At 52.0% G+C, this 26,803-nt stretch overlaps 1 protein-coding gene across 1 annotated transcript; it reads right to left on the bottom strand.

Annotated features, from left to right (window-relative positions):
• Positions 1–4,350: 4,350 nt before the first annotated feature.
• LOC120686006 (protein ALTERED PHOSPHATE STARVATION RESPONSE 1-like) lies at positions 4,351–10,178 on the bottom strand. The gene is made up of 4 exons (XM_039968173.1): positions 7,986–10,178; positions 7,745–7,890; positions 6,882–7,105; positions 4,351–6,027 (listed from the first exon to the last, which is right to left on the bottom strand). The coding sequence occupies exons 1-4, from the start codon at positions 9,607–9,609 to the stop codon at positions 5,274–5,276; spliced, it is 2,748 nt and encodes a 915-aa protein (XP_039824107.1). The 5' UTR covers positions 9,610–10,178; the 3' UTR covers positions 4,351–5,273.
• Between the last annotated feature and the right edge of the window lie 16,625 nt (positions 10,179–26,803).

Below are 26,803 nucleotides of genomic sequence, written 5' to 3'. Positions count from 1 at the left end.
GCTAGCTCTTACCGCACCGTCGTCGTCACCAGTTCTTCGTCGCATCGGCGCTGGATCGATCGATCCGGTTCGGCCTCACTACCACTAGTACAGCCACACAGGGTTTATCTTTTCGTTTTTTTTACCGAATCCCGCCAACTGCCGGAAACGAAAATTTCGCTAATTCCGAACGGAAAGAGAATTCAAATTTAAAAAACAAAATTTCGATGAATTCTGACCGAAATTTCGGTGATTTCGATCGAAATTCGGTGATTTTCTACCGGAAAATGGTGTCAGTTGTGATTTCCCTACTGTTTCGAAGGTCAAATGAAAAACTTTTGAATACCAACTTTGTTCAGTTTTTCGAGATCTACAACTTTTGTTTCAGGAACTTTTTCATTTGAACAATGGTTTGAAAGTTATTTAATTATTTCAAAAACCACCAATTTAAAGTCTTGTCATTTCATGTGACAACTTCCATTTTCTCTTTAGGTCTCAACTAGACTTTTATTATTCTTGTTATTGCGGATATGCCTATAAATTTTCAGGGACATTGGTTGATCCAATTGAAATTTGTTTTAAATCCAGGACAAACATGATTTGAATTGGTTATCAATTCATGTGACAGTGTTTGAATTTTTTTTTATTCAATTTGTATAGAGAATTCCTAAAATGTAATTTGTATAGAGCGAGGAGGGGTCTGGAGAAATGCCGAGCTGTGTCGGATACTAAAAAACTATAAATTCTACCTCATTAGACTACAAATAACCTTGTTTTTCAACTAAAATACAATTTTAGCCTAGGAAATGATCTTAGATTTGAGTGTGTTCGAGTCCTATTTGCTCAGAAGAACACCTAGTTTTTATCATATTTTTTTCGAATTTTTTATAAATATTTTTGAATTTTTAAATTTGAAAACAAAAAATGGCGAAAAGTACCGGAATTTCATTTGCCGGTAACTAGCGGAAACGAAAAAAAACCGAAATTTCGGCCAAATTTCACCGAAAAAGTTAAACCCTGCAGCCACAGCCCAGTACCACCGCTACCGCATGTTTCCGCCTGCAATTGCCTTCGTCGTGATGTAAAAGAAGGGATATTGATCTCCACCAGTTGGCCCAACGGCAACTGGGCCCTTGACTCGTGTCCTGATCGGGGACGCCCAGCCCAATAGACTGCTGGTGGGCCCCGTCGCGCAGTGCCATATATAGAGGAGGTGGGGACTACGACATATGACACGAGGTTCGTCGCCGCCCTAATCCGATCGAAAGGGAGGTGCTGAAGCGACGGGAAGCCGCCACCAGCACCACCGCGAGCCCGTCGCCCCGGCGCCACGCTGTCAACGCCTTCGACTTTGAACCCCTCCGGCTTGTCCACGACTCCGCCGCTGGTGTTCTGGACATTGCCGTCGGATTCGTCTTCAAACATTGATGATATGTTCTTCAAGAACCAGAGAATACTCCCACTAATCTACTCCTAGGCGATCTAAAGATTCTAACTGGATTAACTGACACGAATAAAGCCTCCTCTGACTCTGAGTCTCTGACACGGCCAGTTGCGTCCGTGCATCGCCGATGCAGCAAACAATTGCTATGATCTGTTGTGTACGCCTAGCTAGTACATCGATCGATCTAATCACCAATGGCACGTAACAAATAGCGTAGAAAAAAAATCAGAAAGCTACTAGTATCGGTAACTCGTCAAAGTTTTTACCGTGGCAAGCTGTGATGATCCGGTGTCCACCGATCGTCGCCGCTTCCCGATGCGCGAGATATCAAATTGGCGTGTCAGGACGGAGTCGAGTTCGGTCTCAAAAAGAGGAGGCTTGGTACGTGGTAAATGCCAGCGCTCGTGATGATTAGTTCCTACGCGCTCCTACTACTACTAGCTGAGAACGTAGGCAAAGATCTGACGGTGATGCGCCACGCCATGAAACCTCGCTAGCAGCAGCAGAAGGCACTACTAGCTCCCGTGGCAGGGCAGCGTCATGGGGCGCAGCTGCGCAGGCGTCCATGCATCTATCCGCAGCGAGCTGCTGCTGCTGCCTGCTACGACTCCAGTAGTCCAGCAGCTAGTCCCGGAGCTGGAACAGTCACTGGCAGTATTTGTTCGGTCTCTTGTAAGGCCTGGTGGTACCTGTAGAGTGGTCGAGTTGATCAGTACAACTGGTGGATGGGAGGGACGTGGGACATTTAATTGAAGAGCTATTTCTTTTTGTCATGTTGTGGTTCACGGAATTACAGTTTACGACTACAGTAGTGTAGTTCGTTGTGCATTTCTGTTTTTTTTTGTTTTTTTTTGCGAGGAAGTTGTGCATTGATCTGTTGTTCGTTATTGGCTGGTAGATTATTTAAAGGTATGCTTTATTTGTCCTCCAAGAATCCTTGTTGCACATCTTGCAACTAGTTTTTGCCGACGAGGCGCGGGCAGGGGCAGGGGGGAGGTTCGCAGTTGCCAATAACAAACTCCAAGCGCCCACATCAGTCAACATGCGTAAGCATGCATATCCACATATCACAATTGACGGGTCCGATTGATTGGATTCATGCACACATCCATCAGCATCAACCCATGGATAGCACTCGTTAGCAGCTGCTGGGAACCAGGCGACCGACCGACCAGAGGACGTTAAGGCGTGCCCAACTCTCCCTCCTCCCCGTCCTTGCACTGCCCGCGTCTACGACATGGACGCGCTTGATCGACGGCGACGCGCGCTAGGGCGCCGCCTGGGAGAAAGAACGCCGGCCGACCGCCCCGGTGGATTAGGCCCGGATCACGCGTCAGGTGTTGGGTTCGGTCGTTGTAACCTAACAACGTTGCTTTCCGGCCTCGTGCGTGCCGAGCGACCGAGTTCCTATTTTTTCCCTCGACGGAGGAATTTCGAAGGGTTGTTTATTCGTTTGTGAATGGGCACAGAAAGAGCTGGGAGGGCCGCATATGCTGCGGAGAAATTGTGCTTGGCTTTGCTTTGGCGGCGGGTGAGGGTGACTGCGTGCGTGCGTGCGAATTTCTTGGCCGCCGGGGCGGCGGGGGGTAACCTACCGCGCGCGCCGCTCGGCGCTCCTAGCTATGTTGTTCACCCGTGCGAGCAACCACCTCTCGCGGATTGGCTGCGGCCCGGGGCTGAGTGGCGGCAGGCCGACAGCCGGGCGACGTCACGGCATAGGGGGCTATAACGTGTTGGATCGACGAGTGGGATTGGGTCCCGTCCGTGGCCGTTTCGGCTTTCGCTGCCTCAATCGCACGCACGACCCCGCTGAGCTCACAGTGTGGACGTGTGGTGGTGTGTCGATGTCACAAAAAGAAAAAGTGTGGTGGTGTGTCCAGCGTGGCCTATGGAGGAAATTCAGCCCAACGGAACCCGCAACCGCAACATATCGCCGTCGCCTTGTGGCCCTTGATTTCGATAACGGGCCCCGTGTTCATGGAGCAGCTCACCAGGGGAATTCGGCCCGCATAATAGAACGCCTCGGCCAGGGCGCCTGTGTGGGCCTGTGGGGAACGACTTTATGGGCTGCAGCCCAGCGCGAGCATTTCGTGTGACCGACGAGGCGGCGGCGCAGGATCATGGCCGATGGCCGGAGGGAGTGGATCCAAGGAACTGACCGCTAGATCTCCTCGACGACGCCGGGCGACCCTCTGCATCCCTGATGATGATGATGATGAGCGCGCCACGGGCCACCGGCCACAAGGCAGGCGACGGAACGCGCGGCCGGTGGACGCACGGACTCGCATGCCATGCCCCCCGCGCAGGCGCAGCGCACGGCGACGGCACCCGTCGTCGCCGTCTGCTCGTCACGTAAAGCAACACGACGCGGCGCCTGTGTGGCTGGGTGTCCCTCCCGCCGGCGGGAAACCAACAACAAATTTACGCGCGTGGCGGTGCCTGGCCTGCCTGCCACCGCGAGGCCGCTACCGGTGGCGCCCGACCGGCGACCAACGCCTATCGGTTTCCGTCACGACACATGGAGTTCGTCCGCTACGTACATGACAAGCTGGACGGCAACCTTCCCCGGCGGTCCAGACCACAGAGACACATGGCATCTACCTCAGAGCTCCACAGACCACAGTTTATCTGCGCAAATGCTGCACCGCGAAAAAACGTTAGGAGCAACGGGGCGTTGCCGCAGCAACTACACCTACTGCCTCGCCAGACTCCAGAGCACCAAATTTGCACCCGTTAGACCGTCCACAGTGGAAGGAGCAAATGAAGAATCAAATACACTGTTTGACACTGCAAATGCACTGTAGACAGAGAGGGCGTGGGAAACGAGGAGAGCAAATTTACCCTACCCATATCCATCAGGCTACCATCACAGATTCACACGTGTCACAGGGCTTCAGCTGTTCACAAGCACGGCGAGCAGGGGTGTGAAAAAAAAATCGAATAAATATGGCACAACAGGTTTAGAGTTAGCCAGCAGCTGTACACAGGGGGGTGCTACAAATGAATTAATATGTATAATAAATAAACAGAACCAAAAATTTTGACGATGGCCGGAGGGTGTTAGCGCATCTGCAGAACGGGTCAGGACAACTGATCTAATCCTACAAGCTCATCAATCAACATCTGGGGGTAACCCTACAAGAGTAATTCCGGTGCAGTTGAAGCGACCTAGCTACCAAGGAGGCTGTTTTAATGCAACACTGGCTCGGCTCTTCATCCATCAGGCGTCACCTGTGTCTGTCTGTACATGGGCATGCCAGCACGCCAATCTTACGGAGCACCTCTGGTGAGTCTGATAACCTGGTCGTTGTTGCTGTCTATGTATGTTGACATGGATGGCTGAGGATGAGTTTCACGAATCCTGGATTCGTGACAGCATCTCATTGTCCCCATGCTTTGATCAGACTTCGAGTTCATGCAGCTCACATCATCCAATGATTTAATGGGTTTTTTCCAGTGAACTGGAACTCGTTGTTGCTCCGTTCAGATGCACAAGTACCTCTTCCCACATCCCTTCAGGTATCTTGTCTACTTTTCCTAATAATATTTCACAATAACGAGCTGAGTATGAGTATGACTGATCATCTTATGCCAAATGATGCAGCATTCTCGATTCAAAATCCCCATGCTGCAACTTGTTAGCCCCACCGAGTGCATCACAGGCATATCCATCAGCCCCAACCCAAGACCCAAGATTTGGGACAAGTAGATCCATGGGTCAGGTGCATCAGATGCTGCTAGCATCGCACCACTGCCATGCGACTGTGATGGCAGGAACCACTTCCTTTAGTTCCTTTGCACTGAAAAAATGCTCATGTCTTCATGTACCAACAAAACCAGCAAAAAGGAACTAGGAAACTCTGCCACTCTCCTGGGCAACTCGAGCTTTCTCTTCTTCGGCGCGAAGATGGAGATCCTTATAGGTGTTTACAGATGCAGCCGTGAAGTTCTCCATGGCTTCAAATATATTCTTAAGACTGGTTTGCAAACCACCAATTTCAGCACCAGGGCCCCCCTCATGTAAGACCTGTGCAGACAAGGATACACCGCTCTGATTTGAAATGAGAACAAGCTTCTTGTTTTGTGCTTCCAGAGCCTTACGCATTGACTGTTCATCCCTCTCCATCACTCTAAGGTCCCTGTCCATACCTTTATTAGCCATCATACCCTGCTGTTGCTCTGACCTGTGCCTCTCCCAGAGGTTCAGAACCTTGGATGCAAAGGCCTGCATTGCCTCAACTACTTCCTTCTCAGATATCCTTGCCACACTGGCAGCCCAATTGTTGCATATGACAAAGATTGGTGGTGCTCCTAATCGTCCAGGAGAAAAAGGAGGTGCCCCATCCTCAGTTTCCTCAGGGACGTAGTCAACTCCTTTCCTCAGCCACTCATTCAACGTATTAACATAGCTCTTTTGAGCATTAACCCATGCGGCAAAACAAGCAATCCAATCCAGTAGCTGAAGCTCTAACCGCTTGATCAAATCCATATGAGCATCACCGAACTTGGCCGCATCTATCATGGAGTCTATGTTTTTAGCCTGGGATATAGCATGCAACTGTATCTGATGGCATTCTAACATAATACTCCACATCCGCATCAACCTGAAACATAACTTTTTCAGCCACCAGATAAATTATATGGCAAATATAGATCACATTCAAATGATTATCAGGACAAAAACAGGGTGCACAGGCGACAACTTAACTACAACCAACTCACTGTACATACAATTTTGAACCGAAGAATGCATTTCCAAACTGTTGCCACAGAACAGTAATGATTGGAAAAACTTAAACAAACTGTAAAAGGGTGTACCCAGTGCTGAACAAAAACACTATACAAATGGGAGCCAATGATTTCAATACAAAATAATAAAAAATAAATAGGATATGTTAGCTGCTTGTTTAACCACAATATACAGCCAACTCAAACAATTCTAATCCTTTTTTGCAGGCTTGCGGATAGGAAGGGTTTTAGAACTAACCACACCAGAAACTACCAATTACTCAAGTTCTACAAAAACCATTTTATATCTCTGCTATGTTAGGAACTCACTGTGATAACTATTCAAAAGCATCCAACTCTATTCATAATGTATATCTAATATCACTTTAGTCTCTAGCAGTATCAGTTCAGGATATCTGTCTATTTAGACACAATATCACAATAAATATTGTTCCCATTTCGTGAAAAAATCAGTTTCTTCCAAGAATCCCATTGCTACTTCAGTCAGTTAAAAACTTTGGGTAATCAATTTCCACACTAGGATATTGCAGAGAAAATGAACCGAACCAATGCTAGTTAGAGAAATGGGAAATTTGACATGAAAATAAACAGAGCATAGATAGATAACTTAGGATATTGCAGAGAGAATGAACCAAACCAATGCTAGTTAGATAAGTAGGAAATTTGACATTCAAATAAAACAGACAGATAGGGAACGTAATTTGCATACCCTTGAATTAGCTCACATGTTTGTGGCCATAACTCTTCATCCCTCAATTTACTGATCTTCTGTGAAATAGTATTCACAACCTGAATAGCTATGCTTATCTTTGTTGATAGCTTCCTTATGTAAATTTCGGTGGCCTCAAGCTTATCAGCTTCTGCACCTTTCTCATCCAACATTTTCAGCTCCTCCCGTTTTCTGTCATACAGTACCCGCATCTTCTCTTCAGTCTGTAAAGCACAGAAGAAGTTATAAACAATTCACAGTATGAAGTTGAGAAATGAGAACTGCCTTTTACTAGGCGTTACTTGATATTTCAAAGGAAAAAAAACTGTTGAAAACATGGATCCCATTAGTATGGCGAAGTAAAAGGGTCATGTTGCCTGTCAGACTTATCTCTTGAGAACAAGAAGCTGAACATAGGAAGCATAAAGGCTGGCCAAAAAAGGATAAAACCTAGACATAATCATTTACTGCACAGACCATTTCTTAAAAATGAGAAAGTGAAAATGCATAATCATTTCCAAGTATATCAGAAATACAAATAACCCTTTGATGTGTTGAGGAACTCCAAATAGGTATCTTTGTAGGCATATTCATAACCTAAAGTATTGACATGGTCTGCTGTTGAGGTTGTAAAATGTCAAAATTAATCAAATAGATTTGTCGAGAAAAATGTCAGAAACTTTAACTTTCTTAGTAAATCAAACCAGAACAACATAAGCGAATTGACAAATCTGAGGTTTTGCATACTAGATTTGGAATCTGCAGTCTTAATTAAAATGCAATCAGGTAAGACCACATGCCCAAAAGCAATATCACAAATCACAATTCCCAACAAATTCAAAGATGTAAAGCGCATTCTATACCTTGACTTCCTCAAGAAGCTTCTTCTCCCACATGTACAGCTTCTGTAGCGTTGAGGAAAGGTTGCCGCATCCCATCGCTTTGTCCTCTTCGAACCGCAGGAACTCCTCCTCCATTGTCGGTATACCACAAATCATCATTGCAGAGACTGTATAAGAGATCCGGTCAAATTAGCATTCATACTTGTAGGTGCACAATAAAATTGTAAATTCTGATTGCAGATCTGAAATAAGCTTTACCAACCTTTGAAACCTGAACTCTTCTGATAGTAAGGCATCTTCCCGACCTCAAGCATCTTGGATACCTCACCGGCTGATTCTGAGGCGCGCTGAAATTGAGTCCTGATCTCCACCACGACCTCAGTGTCATCAACATATATTTTCTCAGGTCCAGTTGGCAGCAGGCCTGCGACATGCTGCCATGGCTCCGAGCGTTGAACTTGTTCTCCAACAACACTCTTCTCCACTACATGCACATCATGCTCCAAGCTGCTCCCACTACTGCTGGCCTCAGATGACTTGGACTTGCGGGGTAGCTCATCTCCCGTGCTGCTCCTACCCTCCTCCTTTGCCGCCTTCCCATTCCCCATGTAACCCTTCCCTGAATGCTTCTCATCACCGTATGCTTCCTTGACTACCTCCATCTGGTCTTCATCCTCCAAGTCTGGTATCCCTTCCTCCTCGCGCACATCCTTCAAACTCCTGCTGGGAGTATATGGAGCTGCTGCAGCAGTTGGCTGCTCATAGTAGCTCTCATATGTCTCAAACGGGTTCAGGAAGTCCCAGGTAGACACCCTCGGAGGAGATGGGGGTGGGGGCGGTGTGGCTGGCTCTCGGGAGGAAGAGGGGATGTCTGCCGGAGGTGCAGGAGCACCACCGCCACCATAGTAACCACCGTAGGCATACTGATTATAAGAGCTCGAGCTCTGGGGTGGGTAGGGGTACCCACTACCATAGCCGCGTGGGGGTGGCTGTGGCTCACCATCGCCGGAGTAGTAGTGGACCCTAGCATCAGTGGCCTGCAGGCGTTGCTCGTGTGAGACGGACGGCGGAGGTGGCTGGCTGCGGGCGTAGCTTATGTTGAAGAAGCTCTGGCCATAGCTGCCCATGCCACCATAGCTCGGGTCATAGCCACCGCCGGCGCCGGCGCCGCTGCCCATGCCACCATAGCCTGGTTCGTAGCTGCCGCCGCCGCCACCGCCCATGCCACCGTAGCTCTGTCCATAGCCACCGCTACCCGTGCCGCCATAGCCTGGTTCGTAGCCGCCGCCGTTCATGCCCGTTCCGCCATAATCAGGCCCAGGCCCAGGCCCAGGCCCAGAGCCGTACCCATAGCCGTATCCAGGACCATAGGGCGGCGGAGCATAGCCGGAGCCATAGGGCGGTCCCACCTGCGGCGGCGGAGGACCCGGCGCCCCCGCGGACCGGACGACCTCCGGGCGGCGCTGGGCCCGGTCGGGCTCCTCGTCGGACTGGAACTTGATGTGCCCGCCGTCGGAATCGGAGTCGTCGTCGGACTGGAAGTGGATGTGCCCGTCGTCGGGGGCGATGCGCACCTGCTTGGCGAGGGGCGGCGCGGCGGAGGACGAGGACGCTATTGCGGGCGGCGGCGAGGCGGCGGGGAGGCCGTCCCCCTTGCGCTGCTGCGGGAGGCGGAGCTCGGGCTCGGGCGGCGGCGGCGGCAGCGTCTGGACGCCCCGGAGGAAGTCGTGCAGCACGGCGCCGACGGCGCGCAGCGACTCGGCGTAGGCGTGGTGCGCGTCGGCCAGCGTGTAGCGGTGGCGGATGGCCAGCGCGAGCAGCTCGGAGCGCTCCCGGCAGTGGCGCACCGCGAGCTCCTCCTCCATCTTGGACTGGCCGCACCCCATCCTCCCCCGGCGGTCGCGTCCCGTCCCGTTCCCCCGGGGGGGAAGCGGAAACAGACCCAACAGACTCCCGCTCGCCCGCCCAGTCCAGTCACTCACAGCCGCCGCAGCATGGCGGCGCGGGGGGAGGGCGAGCGAATCTAGGGGGGGCGGGGAGGCGCCGCGCGCTGGGGGCGAGCAGATCTGAGGGGCGGCTGGCTACCTCCTCCTACCGGCTGCAGCGGGAGGTGGTGGAGGGGACGGGGGCGCGCGAGAATCTTCGCCTTTTGGCGTGGGTGCCAGCGCGGGGGCGGCTCGTCGCGATGCGCGCGGCGCAGGCGCAGGCGCAGCAGGTCCTCCTCCTCCTTCCGCTTCCAGCCCGCGGTGAAAACCCACCCGCATGCTCCTCCCCCCACGGCGGGAAGGGGCCGGGGCCGCGGCCGCCGCGCTCCGAGCGCGCGAGCGGGGAGAGGGGAAAGCAGCGGTGGCTGGCAGCGAAACGAGCGAGCGAGCGAGTCGGCGGGTGCCTACTGCCTAGGCAGGCTCTACACTGGCGGGGCGGCGAGTGCCTGTGGGGGCTGTGCGGGTTATGGAGCACGAGGCGTCGAGCCGCGTCCGCGCTGCTGCTCTTTCGGTGCGGTGGTTTTATCGGAAGGAAGAAAAAAAAGCTGGGAATAATTTGACGGGCGGGGGAGGAGGGTGAGGCGGAGTGGGCCCGTGCCCTGGAGACATCCGTACGTTGACGCCTGTCGCCGGCGTGGAGGGCTGGATTTGAGCGCAGCTGCTGCCGCACCCCTGGAATTTCCCGGCCTGCTTTTTTTTCTCTCCCCTTTTTCTCGGCCGGGTTTTTCTTTTCTTTTCTGAGCCATGCATCGTGTTCTCTGCTACGGTTTAATTTTTTAAGAGAAAAAAATCTGCTACGGTTTTTTTGTCACGTATACTGGTGCCGTTTCTGATGGCGTGCGCTTACTGACGTGGAGCTTTTGTTTCGGGGCGGTTGAGGAGCGAGGGACAGTGTGAATCGGGGTGCGGTTTGGTGTGATCAGCGCTCGGCGAGGTGGGTGTTTGGTGTGAAGATTTATGATGAACCCGGCCGTTTTTGTTCGTTCGTGTGATGCGCTGGCCGGCGGCGGCCAGAGATGTGTTGGGGGTTTTGGGGGAGGCGAGCGGAGGAACCCTTGTTTCCGTTCTCGGGCATTGTTGCCGCCCGCAGCCGCCCTCTTGTATGCATGCGCCCTCGACCCGTCTCGGAGTTCGTTGGCCGGTCGCCCAGCACAAGTGCAGACAGCAGTGAACGTAGTACACGAGAGCCACTGTGCTGGCACGTTCGCGCGACTTGCTCCAGCCCTTCCAATAGAAAACGATCAATAATTGCAAAAGGGCAGCGTACGTACCCTGTCAAGCTGTCGTTTATTTCCCAATTTCCTTTCTCCCCGAGCTTTCTCCTGTTCCCCAGAAAAGGCGAAATTTTCTCTCCGCCACGTATCGATCGACCAGATGCGACGGTGCGTGCATGCATGCATCGCCGTGGCATCGATATCGAGCGGTATCCCTTTGGTCGGCAGGATCGGAGGGCAACTTGCTACCGCGACGCGGTACCAACAGCGCCAGGTGTTCACGGCAGCAGCGCGCGCCCCACAAGGCCACAACCACCTGGCGATGCTTGGGCTTGCCCTCGGCAGGCTCGGGACATGGCGAGAGAGATCAGGATCGCGCGCCCGCGCCAGCGAGGGCGGCCTGCTCTCGCCGATCTCCGGCGGGCGGCGGCATGCGGGTGCCTTGCCTGGCTGGCCGCCGTTGCTGCTACAGTTTTTTTTTTTACCTGCCTGTCATCCGTAATCAATCAGTCAAAAGTCAAAGGTCAGAACCGGGCGGATGGGTGGCTCCTCGGCCGCTCGTCCAGTCCTCCGGCGACCAGGTGGAAGAGGACGCCGGACGCGGCACTTAAATCGGCCGCAGTCAGTGCTGCAATCATGGCCGATTCCTTCCAGCCAGCCAAGCGGGCTAGTCTCTGCAGTGCGGCGGTGGTAAAAAGTTTCTGTGACGAGGCATGCGGCAGTAACGGCCGCGCACGCTGCGGTCGACTCGACTTGACGGAACTCAGAAACCCGGGCTGTGTTTACCTCAAATCTTTTCATGCATGGAGCATTAAATTTCTCTGGCGGGAGAGCTAGCCGTTTGCCCGTTTGCAGAGGCAACGGCGAGCGGGGGCGCGCGGGTTAATGAGGCGCACCAACCGGCATGCCGGCCGGCCGGCGACGGGGGCCCTGCCGCTCACAAGGGGCAGTGAAGAGCTGGTGCGCGAGTAGTGTGGCGTGGCCGGCAGACAGGCAGGGCGGCACGCGGTTTCGCTTTGCTCGCCGGTGGCCGGTGGCTGATCCTTGGCCCGGCTCGCTCGTCGTCTCTGCGGGGTGCACGCGGCGGCGGTCGGTGCGTGCTACCTGCCCTGCCTCCTCCACGCGGTGTACCCAATGCAAGGTCACGTATGCGGCTCATCGGAGCCCAGCTCCTCCTCGTCACCGCAGCGTAGCGTGACTCCCCGCCCGGGCTGAGTTGCTGCTGTTGGCTGCGTGTAGTGGACACCTGGACATCGTACTCTATCTTGTGCCCTGCTCACTGCTCTGCCGAGTACTTGCGCGCGCGGCCGGCCGCCTAGCTAGCGTTGTCGCGGCGCCCGGCCGGCGAGTATGGCGGCCGGCGCGGTGGGCGACGCATGGTCCCGAGGTGCTGCGCGCGGCCGCAGCCGGCCATGCATCTGCGAGCAACGCGTGGACGGTGAACCCCTGGCAGAGTTAGCAGATCGTCCATGCCCATGCCGCGCCGCTGCCTCTCCGCCGCTACAGGGATCTCGCGTCTCCAGCGTGTCTTGTATAGCTGCGCCTATGTTCCAGAAACTGTACAGGTCAGTTATACAGGTAGCCGCACGAGTATTAGTGGAACATGATCATTACTGATTAACAGTATTATACGGCAATGAGTCTACGCAGTAGTCGTCACCAGTGACAAAGAAGGACCAGAAGAAGAAGGCGGCGTTCCCGGCCGGCCAATGGCGTCCGCCGGCACTCCCTCCCGGTGCCGGCCTGCCGGGGAAGGACGGCCGCAGTACGTGCGCCGCGCGTGCCCTGAAGCCGCAGCCGATACACGCACTATGCCGGCCGTACAGGCGGATGGAACGGAACAGTGGAGTCGTCGGCCCGTGCAGAGCCGATCTGCTGCTGCTGCGACCGCGACCGCAGCTGCTGTGCGCACGTACAGTCTCGCCTCGCCATGGACAGATGCTTTTCTTTAGCGCACCTGCTGCTGGCACGCATGGCGTCGCGTCCCCCGCGCCCGCGGTCACGAGGCGTTCAGGAGCAGACGGGCGGGGCAGGCTGCTGCACGAGTGCATTTACTCGGAGGAATTCGCCTGTCGGGGAACACGGTGTCGTCTCGTCCTGTGCTTTCATACCGCCAGCGTATCCCGCGTCGCTTTTTTAACACTGCGCCATGTACTTTTTATCACAATGCACTTATGTACCAGTAAACAAATCAAATGGAACAAGGAAATTAAACAGCATTTTTTTCTATCCCAGTATATTTTTACCTCCTTTTTTTTTCCAGTTTAGCTCTGCTTAGAATCCGTAGATTATCCATAAAAGTCCGAGATGGTTGTACGGACTTGTATCTATACATGACAGGATGAAATAAGATGTCATTCTACTTTTGCAACTTGATTCCAATGCGTGCATTGCTTTGCTTGCTCCATTGCTTAACAAAGAAGATAGAGGGAGCCAGGGATGAGGAGTGAGATGAAAGGTGTCTGTGCTAGTTGTTTCTTTGTTTTGGTCTGTGAGCCGCCGCGTAGCAAGATCGATCTCCGGCCTCGTGGTCAAGGTCGGGGGTTGCATGGATGGAATCATTTGAAGGGGCACAGGGGACTCCTCCTTCCAACGACATTCTTTTACATTCCCGCAGCGTCACGTGACCGCGAATCATTCGGGCCCAGTGAACGAATTATTAATAAAGCCGGCATTCCTTTCCATAAAGAGAAAAACAAATTAATGGACTAGCGAACTGTAGCCCGTAGGGTATATGTCCAATAATATATGCCACGTGTACAGCTCGACAACTCTATCATGAGCAAAAACAGGGGCGGGCCCAGGGCCCGGCGACCCTGGGCACGTGCCCGGGCTCCTTTTTTTTGAGTGTAAATGGAGCTACAGTGCTGCAGAGCAAAATTACAGTGGTGAGTGGTCTTGGACGTGAGACAACGACAGACAGCTTTTGATCGTTGATATGTTGGCCCGGGCTCCAGAAACTTTCTAGGTCCGCCACCGAGCAAAAAGATGATGAAGTGAGCTGTGGAGTCAGACCCGAACAGTAACTTGGGCAACAACAATCTTATCCTGCCATCAGTGTGAAGAAAATGGTGGAAAAAAGGTCTATGGACGTGTTTGGTTGATAACTAAATTTTTCAATGTATTATTGTATAATGTTAGTAGGATTCGTTTCACCATACTTGTTGTGCCGATAAGGTTGACCACTGCTTAACTATAGACAATAGTTCTCCTCCTACATACATGTTGCTTGTATAAAACCCCTATTAAAGAAATGTGTAGTAGATTGCAAGATTCTTTTGACAACAAGTAAATTTGTAAGATTAATCTTATGTTAACTAGTATTTATTAGCTATGCAATCAACTTCGCGCATCTAGTTGTTACCCTAAAAGTTTGTTGTAGGCCAGCTCCAGACAAGTGGAGTTGGCGAGACAAATTCTATGGAAGCGCAGAAGGAATAAGATCCCAACGCAGTGTCCCTTTCATGGATCCCTACTTCTTTGCCTAAGATTCGACCAGCTCCAACAATATTCTCCGACTCTGAAATTTTCTTCTGGTGAAATCATGCCCTGGAAGGCGCCGTGCACTGTGCCAACAGGAGAACATGGCCGAAGATTTTTTTCTCAGCAGCAAAGCTTATTTTTATTCTTTTCGCAAAAGGCTAATTTATATGCCTTTTGCAATAAAAGAAAAGGGCAATTTCTATGCTATCCTATCCATGGCACCGCCACATTTAAGATCAAGATATGCATCTGCACAAGTTTCAGCACATTTTTTTTTAAAAAAAAAATCTCAATTAAGCGAGGAAGTGAGGATCAAATCTCCATTTCGTAAGTCCTCGCTCATCAGGATGATGATAAATATTCGAGTTACCCACCTTGTGTGCGTTATGCTCTGATTTGATTCTCCATCTTTTAGTTTGAGTAAGTGTTAGGCCAAATAGACTCCAACTTCCTCATTGCCCATTTTAAATTTAAATGAATCCCATGCAAAATTTTCAGGTCTGAATAGGAAATCTTAAAATAGAACAGAATGATGAGAAGATCAGGGGTTCTAGTTGCGGGAGATTCACCTTGTTGTTATAACACTGTTCGATGTTACTCTGCTGCTCCACATATGATCTTACAGTTCATCCCACGTGATTAGAGATTAACTATTTCAACTTCTGACAAAGCCATCTCAACTGGCACATGATTGCAGCTGTAATTAAATTCTGATAAAATATAATAAACTGTACTAGCTACAACGACTTAGTAAAGAAGCGGGAAAATGCACTATGATTGCCGATACGTGTGTGTATATATATATATATATACTATCTGTAACCTATTTTCATCCGTTAGGCACCGGTTCACTATCTAATTGCGAGTAGGTCACACAGAGTTGTATTCAAATTCAATTTGCCGCCGACGTCTCATCGCATCCTAGCAGTCCGACTACGATCCGACGGCCCGGGGTACCAGCGGACTGGCTTGTGGTAGTTGGAGGAGGCGTGCTTTTCTGAATAATAAGACCTGCCTGATCTATGTTGTACTATTATATATTTGCCTTTCCAAGTCAATCAGGAGCAAGGATTTGATTGAGTTCGTGCCCGGGCATTTTTTAAAAAAAAAATTCCTAGTGTTCTGACTAGTCGGGAAGAGTGTATTATAATTACGTATTAGTCAACCAGCAGAGCGTCATGTGTGGATCCTGACATCAAATGTTTTGTTTAGAATTTATTTACTCGGTTAATTCAGGTTCAGGCCCTAATGGCTACAGCGCTTGAATTTTCAACCGTCAATCCAAGTTCAGGTTGACCATCCATCTACCGTGCCTGAGTGCTTGGCACTTGGCAGAGCCCAGTAGTCAAGAAGAATCAATTTTTTTCCTTCTTTTGAAATTTCACAGAGACTTATTCAAGTAGTAGAATTTTGGACAGCAGAAAAACAATGACACGAAGGAAAAAGATCTTTGTTTTCACCGGTCGTCCATTCAGGTTCAGGTTAGCCTTCGTTCATCTACCGTGCTTGACAGAGCCCCAGTCCTGAAGAATCGTATCTTTCCTTCTTTTTGAAATTTCGCAGAGACTTAATCAAGCAGTAGAATCTTGGAGAGCAGAAAAACAAAGATCTGAAGGGGAGGAAATCAGGAAAAGCAGCAGTAGCTAGCGGTAGCACCTACATCTGCACCAGCCTCGTCTTTCTTGGCAATTGGCATTCCCCTCCCCTCTTCTCTAGGCAAGGTTCCATCCAGAACCGGCTGCCCCTCGCCATCAAAAGTTTTTGTCTGGCAGCCGGTGCAGGCGTTCATTCTGGGCTGTGTTTAGATGCGAAAAGTTTACGAAAAGTGAAGCTGGAAAGTACTGTAATACTTTTCGTTTGTATGTGATAAATATTGTCCTACCATGAGCTAACTAGATTCAAAATATTCATCTCGTAATATACATTCAAATTGTACAATAAGTTATTTTGTTTACCCACATTTAGTATTTCATGCATGCGTCATTTGCTATATTTAATATTTCGATATCATTTTGATGTGACGGAAAGTTTGAAAACTTTGGAGGAAGCCCGGAAACATCTCGGCGCCATCGGCCTGGCCTTTTGCCGATCAGCTGAACAATTTCCGAAACCGCCCAGAATTCTCGCGGATAACATGTCCGCCGCCGAATCCACCCGTTTCCCAGAAAGGGCAAAAAAAGCAAAAGGGCAAAAAAAGCAAAAGGGCAACGGGAACCAGGGAGCGAGCCGAATCGCCGAGCGCAGGAACAAAAAGAAGCCGCCGAATACGGCCTGGACTGGCCCGAGCCGAGACGGAAATACGGAATCCCAAATCCCCCCTGCGTGTCTCACGCTCCGTGTACTGGCCAGAAGCTTTTCTGGCCTTGTTTGGTTCACGCTAGGGTTCCTAATGCACACAAATCGAGAAAAAAATCTTACATGAAGTGCTAAATGAAATCTATTTCCAAAATCTTTTTAGGGATGAGTATAATTTTTCGTGACGAATCTAATGACAGTAATTAATCGATAATTGTCTATAGTGATGCTACAGTAACTATCTTCTAATCACACGGTCAAATGCCTCATTAGATTCTTCAGGGTTCCTAGCGTGGGGTTCTGAAATTAGTTTTGTAAACTGACTTTGGTTAACACCATAATTAGCAGTCAATTTTTTTTAATGAAATAGCAAGAGCACTGCTCTCTCATATAAGAAGGAGAAGCAAGTTCGTGATTACATAGTTCGATATTACAAGATAACTAATGATCTCAAACTCAAGCAATAAAACTATCATTAAGATACAGGTGGTGGCGCAGCCACGACGCAAGCAATGCTCCTTATTTTCATTTCTTCTTTGATTAGCGCGAGGACTCGTTGCGGCGGCGCAGAGCATCCCTCGAAGACTCTCCTGTTTCGCTCCTTCCATATGTTCCATGCGGTGTAGATCAGGCTCCTTCCATATGTTCCATGCGGTGTAGATCAATATTGATGCCTTTTCCCGCTTGATGCTCTTTGGTATTCCTGTTAGTGCTCCATTCCACCAGTGCTCCATTTTTGCTTCACGATCAGGGACCGCGACCAGTCCATCTGTCCATTGAGCCACCAGGACCTAAACCTCTTGCGCATACACACAGTTCAGGCATAGATGTTATGCCGTTTCTGGAGCTTGATCACACAGGGGACAACTTGGATTACATTGCCAATTCCGTTTAATGAGTTTATCCACCGTCAGCAACTTGTTTTGCACCAAAAGCCAAGCAAAAAAACGGTGCTTCCCTACTGTTTTTGCTCTCCAGATCGCCTTTGCGTCAAAAGTACAGTATGCGCCAGAAAACTAGATGATATATGCTGACTTCGCCGTGTAGTTGCCATCCGCCGTCCACTTCCACCTAATTTCATCCTCTGAATCTGTAAGTTGGACATTCTGTACCAGGAACCAAAGAGACACGAATTCTGCTATTTCCTCAGCCGTTGACATTCTCCATAACCCTCTAGTCCATTTGTCGTCTTCCAGGTCATCTCGGACAGTCGTAATCTTCCTCCACGCAAGCTTATACAAGTTAGGGGCCAGGTCTCTTGGTGCACGGCCACTAATCCATGCTGATTCCCAAAACTTTGCTAGTTTCCCATTGCCCACCGTTACATATGTACTTGCCCGGAAAAGTTGTTTGTCTTGCTCATTGCAGGGGACCTCGGTGCCAACCCAAGGTCGATCAGGCTCCCTCCATTGGTACCAAAGCCAACGCAGCCTCAATGCCCTACTGAAGAATTCAATATCAATCACTCCAATACCTCCTAGTCGCTTAGGTCTCTTGACTTTAGCCCATCGTACCAGGCAATGACCTCAATTTATGTTTTCATAGCCCTTCCAGAGAAAACCCCTCCATATCTTGTCCATCTTCTTCACCATCCATTTTTTTGGTTCAAACACAGTGAGAAAATAAGTAGGAATGGCAGTGAGCACAAAATTTAGCAGCTTAAGTCGCCCAGCCCTGTTCAGAAATCGCCCCTTCCATGTTGGTAGTCTGTTGGCCATCTTGTTTTCCTAGTACACTCTATTGAAAGAAACCAAACAGGGCCAGAGGGGTCGACCTGGCCGTGTCCGGCAAGATTCCGCACTAACACGGCTATAAATTGGCCATGAATACCCTGATCTACCCCCGGCCCATGCACGCCTGCAGTGACTCACTCCCCCGGTCTACCACACGTACATGGTCCACAGGGTCACAAGCATGTGCGTTCTTGGCTGTGCAGTGTGCATCCGGTATGCCAGTGGGGTGAAATGTTGAATGCGTTCACCTGCAGGGGCAGCAGGGCCAGGGCGCATCTGTGCAAATGATTGAAGGGGTCTGGGGACCGCCCTTGCTGTGGTCCAGATCATGGGTCGCACACTTTTACTACTGCCGTCCCAAGTCCAATCCCCCACAGTAGTGATTCTCCATCAAGCTTTTCAAAAAAAAAACCTCCATCAAAGGTGGTGGAGATCGGACCGTCCGATCGCCGACGGTGGCGATGGATGCCAGGTGGGGATGGTGCAGGTTTTCCCCCATCAGATCCAGAGGATTTCACTGCTGCAAATAAGGACAATCTTGGCCTCTTGAGCACTTTAATTTGTTTTGAGCCTCGTGCTTTATCTTTCTTACAGTTGGATTTGTATAGGTGCATAATTAATTTCCGAATGTAGATGCCACTTGCCTATCCACTGCAGTAGGGGTGAAGTTAATATCCTTTAGGTGCACCTCCAATCCTCCTTAGTTCAAAATTTTGTACCACTTTTTTAAAATAAGATTCTATTTTGGAGAGGTAGTAAAATTTTTTGAATAAAAAGTGTTGGAGGTGCACCTAAAGATCACATCTTTGCACCCCTACACTACAACACTACTCTTCAAAGTTCAAAGCATGTATGCGCCTCTAGGCCTTTTCGTACGCTTTACCACCAGCTCAAAGCGCGTAGAACTCATGCTTCTCCCAACATACCCAAATGTTCCAGACAACCAGCCCAGTGTATGCTCAGCTCTTATACAGTTATACCTGTAACGGGGTGGGAATCATTCGCGAGCCATCATGCATGGAACTCTCCATGTCCCCTTGTTCGTTAGTCACTCATGCTGTCCATGATGCGCTCATGCTGGCTGGTTTCTGTTGGAAAACAACCGTATCTTCAGAACAGCTTTTCCCCTAGGGATGTGTATGATGAGTTCCAGGTGGTGTAGTATGGGGGATGCCCATTATATTTCTGCACAATTCTGAGGTATCCTTTTCGATTATACCCGTATTTGTATGGCACGTATTGGTAAAAGCACAATGACTAAAAGATGAGGCATTTTTCTTTTGATCCACTTGCCTGCTAAGTGGTGGTTGAGCGTTTTGCCTGCATAATTAAGGTGGTGTTTACTCAAATTGTGCCTCGAGACATGGCAACCTTGGTCTATCTCATTGTCAGGTGAATGTCAGAGTTCTCAAATTATATATTCTTCAAAAGAAAATAAACGCTCGTGCCTCCAAAACTCGAAAGGCCACTATAGTTCATCTTAATTTAAAATAGACAACATATGAAGTGTTGGTGGGTTTGGTGAGACCACCTGAATGAGCACCTTTAAGAAATGCATCAAACAACATGGCAAGCCACATACACTATGCCATTATTAGCTTTGGAGTTGGAGCATTTCGCTTTTGCCCGGGAATAATTCAGGTAGGTAAGCATCTATGTCCAGTTGTCCACAAATACCAGCCAGAAACCTTTGAATGAAGAGGATCACAACATCTGCTTGGACTGTTCCGGTTAAAGCTACTAATTCGGGGGAAAAGAAGAAGTCATTACATCATGCAAAAAGGCCATCGTGTAGCTAGTCCGTCCGAGGAGAACTTGCCGAGATGGAAAGGGTGCGTTAGGTCTTTGATTTTACAAAAATGGGAGCAGGTTGATGAGACGGAGTTGTCATCAAGTCTGATGCCTCTACTTTTCCCCCTCTCTGGTTTCTTGATTTGGGCTTGTGATGTTCTGCAAGGGAGCAATAAAGGGGGAGACGGACAGGGCCTTTCGGGGTGCTCTTCTAAAGCGCTTCCATCCGGTGGTGGTTCATCTGCTACATCTACTTCCACAAGAAAACTCGACAAGCTGACTTGTTTACACTTTTCAGTGTTTATTCGTTGATGGATGGACGAAAGCCCGATCGATTTGTTACATGCAACTTTTTACAGGCCCTTTTGTCGACAAGACAAAAATGCTCCGGTGGTTAAATTTTTCTAGGGAGTTCTGGTGTCGTGGAAGATGACATGGGCGCTGATGGAGACCCTCCGTCGGTTTCAAAACGAGGGGATCTGGATGTTGCATTAAGCTTTGGACATTCCCAGGTGGCATCAGCAGGCTAGGATACAAGCAGCGCAAGACACCGCCTGCTGAGGAGATCGCCGCCGGCAAGTGCAACCTCATCACCGGCGGATGGGCATTGTTTTGATCCAATCAGACGGGGGGGACTTGTCTGTGCCCGGCAAGCATCGTGCGTGTCCAAACCACTCCTCCAAGTACAGGGCCGATCGTCCCTGGCGTGGCGCATGCATGAGGAAAAGATGCAGCTAGCTAGCGCTAGCAGGCAGAGGACAAAGGGGACAGCCGGGCCTGCTCCTCCGTGCTTTCTGATGTGTCTTGCACGCATGGGTGATGACGAGTCAGCGAGGAGTGGTATCGTCGTATCGTATCGATGATCTCCATGGCACTTGCATTGCTCGATCGGTTGGGGAGGGACCTGTCCTCCGTAGGTGGCATCTAGCTAAGCTCGGGTCCAGGGTCCTTCGTCGTCCCTGTGTTGCTCCAGTGTCCCTGCACGCGCCGTGTTCGTGCGAAAGGTCGAGGGCATGGGTGGTGGTGGTGGACTGGTGGTGATGGGTGGAGGGGTACTGGACTTCTACTAGTACTAGTGGGCTGGGCAGCCCGCCGCCGCCGGCGTCCATGGGCGGAGTAGTGCGCGCAGCCGCCGTTTCGGAGTGTTTTTCTTTTGAGTTTTGACGAAGAGATCAGTACAGTTTCGGAGCGGATTTAAACGGAGGAAGAAAAAGCAGAGGAAAAAGGAAAGAGACGGCGAGGAAACGGTCGGGTGGCCGCGGCCTGTTGCAGTTCCAAGAAGCCCATGTGGGTGGGTTGGGTTGAGGACACGGACAAGAGTTCATCTCCCGCGAGCGACAGTGCCGCAGGCTGCAAGGGATCGAATAAAACGGCCTGGTGGATCGAGCCCCGAGTTCCCAGGCAGCTAGGCAGGCGGCAGGCCCCTGATGCGTTCCCAGCAGCACCGAAAATACTCGTCGGCGCCGTACACGTACACACCAACGCCGGCCGACGACGGCCCTTCAGGACGGCGGCCCGTGGATGCATGGACGGAGAGCCGGAGCCCCCCTTCCCTTCTGCAGAAATCTGCAGCCCGGGGCCCGGCTCCCTCCGAATCTGCATGCATGCAATGCAAAACCCAACCCTTGCACGGTTGCACCCTGCGGTGCGGGCCGCGGCGCGCTGGCGAGAGCATCCTGCAGCAGCTTTGCGAGCATGGGGGCACGCACGCCTGCGCTGCACGTACGCGTGCATGCCGCTGCGCCACGGTGGGCGGCGGGCGCGACGACGGGCAGACCGCCGTGGCGCGTGCCCAGCGCCGCCCCCACATGGGCGCACGGCCCACCAGGGTCCAGGGCTGACACCCTCGCGCGCCGCGACGGACGCCGTGCCGGGCGCACGGCGGGAGGCTCTCTCGTCGCAGCGGCGGCCTCGTGAGGGGCCTGGCCTGAGCGCTCTCGGCCGGCCGCGACGGGGCAAGGGGGTCGATCCAAAGCTAAAAAGTTGCGCACGGCCCGCACGGCCGCACCATCCGCGTTGGAGCGCTAGCTAGTTCATCCAAGCCGTGCCGTGGCAGCGCGCGAGTCCCGCCGTTCGATTCGCACCCGCTGCTGCCGGCCCCCCAGATCTCAACCCCTTCCGCTTGCATGTCCCGTACACCAATCACATGCAGGCAAGCTGCCGGACTGCCCGTGCAGCCAGGCGTCGCCGCGCGGCCGTCGGCCTCCGGCGTCCGGCCGGGCGGGCCGCAGATGCTCTTGCTGCGAGCAGCAGCGTCGGTATCGGCGTCGCAGCTCGAGCTAGGGGGGCCCGGCCGGTCCCTCCTCCTGGCGAAGAAAGCGGCCAGCTGAACACATGCATGCATGGCCCAAGTACAAGGCGCAGGCAGGGTGGCCACGCGCAGGTGGGGAGCAACGAACAAGGCGCAAATCAACAGTCGCACGCCGTGCCAACAAGTGCGCGCGCGGCGTGCCACGATTCCAGCTCAAAAGCGCCAGGTGCACATGACATGATTGGGACATCACTACGCATGCCCCGCCGGCGCGGCTTGCTCGCGCGGTTATTCCCTTCCAAAAACTCCAGGGACACCCTCCCTCGCCAGCATGCCATGCGCCCCATGCCAGCTTCGTGTTCCGGCACGGGCGCGCCCAGAAAGCATCATCACCATACGGATCGTCCTCTCTGAAAGCAAGATGCGATGCGATGCGATGCGATGCGACTACAGTAGATGTGAAAAGAGGTCGTGCACGCATCCATGAATGATGGGATGGCGACCTGCTGCGTGCGGAGACGCCGCCGCCGACCCGTTAGAACGAGATCTGGTCACGCATGGCGAGGAGGGATTGCCGCCGCGGCCGGATCGGAGGAAGCAGCCGGCCGGCCGGCCCGCGAAAAGATGGCGACGTGATTTTTCCAGACCACCTCACCTCACACCGTCGTCCTCCTCCGAGCAGCAGCGGAATCCGGAGCGCATCTTTCCATAGCATGCCACCATCGCATGGCGCGGGAATTATTTTGCAGGCAAGCATGGGCCCGGCCCGGCCAAAGCCACGCACAAAGTTTCATGTTGTCTGCAGCCAGTACTGCGCTGTGCGCTGCTGCCGTGACCTAGCAGCTGGATTCAGAATTTGAGATCCTCGCGCACATGTGGCGAGAGCTCCTCAAAACCTTGCCCTTGTTTCATCTTGGCCACGCATACGCACGTCTGATTTCTGAAAAGCAGCTCGACAAAGAAAAAGGGGGTAAACATGTACAGATGTGGTATGTTCTTCACTCCTGTAAACCTGCAATGTGCATTTCGTTGGTGAAAAGTTGTTGATTTTGGTATTGTAGGACATTTCATTGTTACTTAACAAATGATATCCAATTATAAATTAATTAGGCTTAAAAGATTCGTCTCGTGCTAATTAGTTAGACTATGCAATTATTTATTTTTCTTCAACTACATTTAATGCTCTATGCATGTGTCTGAATATTCGATGTGACAGGTACTATAGAAATTTTTTGGGAACTAACAGGGCCTATAAATTCGGAGGCAACGACTGCCAGTGAGCCTTTTTTATGTGTGTGCCTGTGCTTAAGATGACTGTCTAGCTAGCTAGACATGGCTATTGCTGCTACATTGCCGGCCTCAAGGAGTAGTAGATGCAGAAGGGGAGGCTGTCGTCCCCTCCACCGTCCACGCTTTCCGGTCTTCTGGAGACTGTGAACGTAGACAGAACACAATACTGCTGGTCTTGTTCGGCTGTTCCACACCATCTTTGATCTTTCCCTCCTTTCCGGGCCGGCAAATCCTCATTCGCCGATCCAAAAGGAGTCAAGGCCATAGCCATCTAGTACTATTCTACTAGAACTCGACATAGAAAGGTGGTGATGACGAGCTGCTGCTGGCCTGCTTGCTGCCGCCGGTGAAACAAGAAGAAAGCCTGGAGGGCCAAACCATCCGTGTCGGCCTGTAGCTCCTCGGCCGCTAGCCGTCCTGAATCTGGCGTCTCGGCGCTTCAGCGATTTTTCGCTTCATCAGCTGCTGCTGCTGCTGCTGCGAAACAGCAAAAGCTAGGGTTTGGTTTATGGCAAAAAAAGCTAGCGTCTGGGGCATGCACGTGATCTCCTCTGGGCTCCGTGGCTTTCTTTCTGTTTACGGTCGGTACGAAAGGCCTTTGGGCTCACTGCCCGATCAGTAGATGGACGCTGTTTGACTTGACTTGACCGCCGGCGGGAAAGGCGGCGTTGGCCGTGGAGCCGTCCGTACCGCGGGTCTGGCATGGCTCGACACGGATTGTCTGGTTAGCTGAATCTTCCTGACGGATTTGGGATTTCCCTGGAGGCTTTCGTTCAATCAAACGGCTGTAGATGCGTGGCCGCATGGGCTCTATCAAATCGCGATGACGAGGAATACAGGTGTGTTGGGGGGGTAAATGTGCATTCTACTTGTCCATCACGGGCAAAAAAAGATGCGATGAACATGGTCCAGTATATATTCCCTGCCTTTTTCTCATGGAATTTTGGTGGCGACAAACCAACAACGGAGAGCGCAACAGTGTGGAACAAGGAACAAGATGAACAGAAGCTGACTATCCAACGGTCACGTGCGTTGACCAAAAGAATCTAAGAATCAGTCACCGCGCTAATATCTCTCTCTGTTTTCTCCATGATGAAACGTGTCGAATTTTATCGAAGCAGAGGATCAACGTGGGTCGTGGGAGCTGGATTTTCTTTCAAAAAAAAGTTGGAATTTTTTTGAACTAAAAAAAAAGTTGGAGTTGGCAAACTGTATGATGAACAACGATGGAGTTGCAAAATGCTTGGTGAGGAGGAAAGGCCCACGACGATACCACCGGGCCTTTTCGAAGATTTTCTTCATTTCGTGTTCCGGCAGGGGCGCGCCCAGAAAGCTAGACTTGTCTATTGCTGCTACATTGCCGGCCTCAAAGGAGTGGCTGATGCAGAAGGGAAGGCCGTCGTCCACTCCACCGTCCACGCTTTTCCGCTCATCTGGAGACTCTGAACGTAGACAGAACACTACTGCTGTTCCTCGCCATCTTTGATCTTTCCCTCCTTTCCGTGCCGTCAAATCCTCATTCGCCGATCCAAAAGGAGTCTAGCCATAGCCATCTACTACTATTCTACTAGTGTCGGGTACCGTGATTAGGGGCACTCTAATCAGGGGACTAAAATCGCTCTAAAAACCCAAACACATGCTGGCCAACCGGGCCCACGAATCCCCACAGCCTACTTCCAAGCTGGAAGAAAGGAAAGGACTCAAAGAAGCCCAACACGCGGCCCACGTACTCAGTGCGCCCCGTCCGCACCCCCCTCGAACCGCGGGGTGATCTCCGCCTCGCTCGAGGGCTCCCCCGCCGAAGCCCTCGACCGCGCCCTACGCCTCCGCCTCGCTCGAGGGTAGCGAGCCTGCCCTCGAGAAGGCGGATCATTTCCGCCTCGCTCGAGGGAAGCGAGCCTGCCCTCGAGAAAACGGATCGTCTACGCCCTAAGGATCTGAGCAGCCGGACCCCCTGGGGTCCGACTCCATCTCATCGGACCAACGGTCCTGGACCCGCTTCCCGCTCGGGGACGGGTCCGGTGTCGCCACAAGTCCCAGAGGTGGAAATGCTCAGCACCTATGGCCACGGACCCGGACCCCCGCAGATGGATCCGGGACCTCCACATGCCACCCGGACCTCCGCAGATAGGTCCGCGACCTCCACATGCCATCCGGACTCCCGCAGATGGGTCCGGGACCTCCATGTGCCTATCCGGACCCCCGTGAGCTCTCGGCTCAGCTAGCTGCTCGGGAGGGGTCCGGAACCGCCACGTGTCACGCGGACGCGGGCGCGGGCACAAACCTTCCGCTGGAAGCTCCCTCACCCACCCGTATTAAGTGCGAGTGGTTGATGCGTGCTCTTCTGCCGCTGGGCAAGGCCACCCCCTCGACAGAAAGGACAAACGGCCCTTCCGCTCACCCGCCCGCCGTACGAAGGCATTAAATGCCAACCACTCCTCCACAGCACCCGGGTCAGACGACGTCAGGCCGCCATTCCCCACAGTGGCTGTGACCGGAGTCCCGTCCGCCAACTCCGGTCACTGCTCCCCGGCGCTGTGGCGACACTGTGGGAACCTGCGACGCCGTGCAAGACGTGCTCGACACTGCTCCAGTTACTATGCTGCCAACTCCTCATACCTCCTTCGTACTTTCCCTTCTGCGGAGCCCCCGAACGGCATGGGCACGACTCTCGGAAGCGACTCCGGCCTTGACCAGGATAAGACCCTGGCCTGCAGGACCTTCGAAACACCGCCACGCCACGCCTGGAGGACGGTACCACCCACAGCAACGACCGCGCCGCCTGCTGGATCCGCCAGGACGCCGGCGCGATCTCCGCAAGACCAAGGACGATGCCCAGGACGACTGCCACGCCCGGCTCCATACACCACAGTGTACTTCCCACAGTGCTCGACCACTGTACCCCCGCGATTTGGGTAGAAGACGACGACTTCCACGATCCCCTGTACATGTATACCGTCCCTCCTTGTGTCTATAAAAGGAGGAGGTGGGCGTTCCCTTAAGGGGGTCGGCTCATTCGGGAGAACACAACGCTTAGC

This window comes from Panicum virgatum, chromosome 2K (genome assembly GCF_016808335.1).
Source record: "Panicum virgatum strain AP13 chromosome 2K, P.virgatum_v5, whole genome shotgun sequence".
Classification (NCBI taxonomy): domain Eukaryota; kingdom Viridiplantae; phylum Streptophyta; class Magnoliopsida; order Poales; family Poaceae; genus Panicum; species Panicum virgatum.
This window is presented reverse-complemented; position numbering and strand designations above follow the sequence as displayed.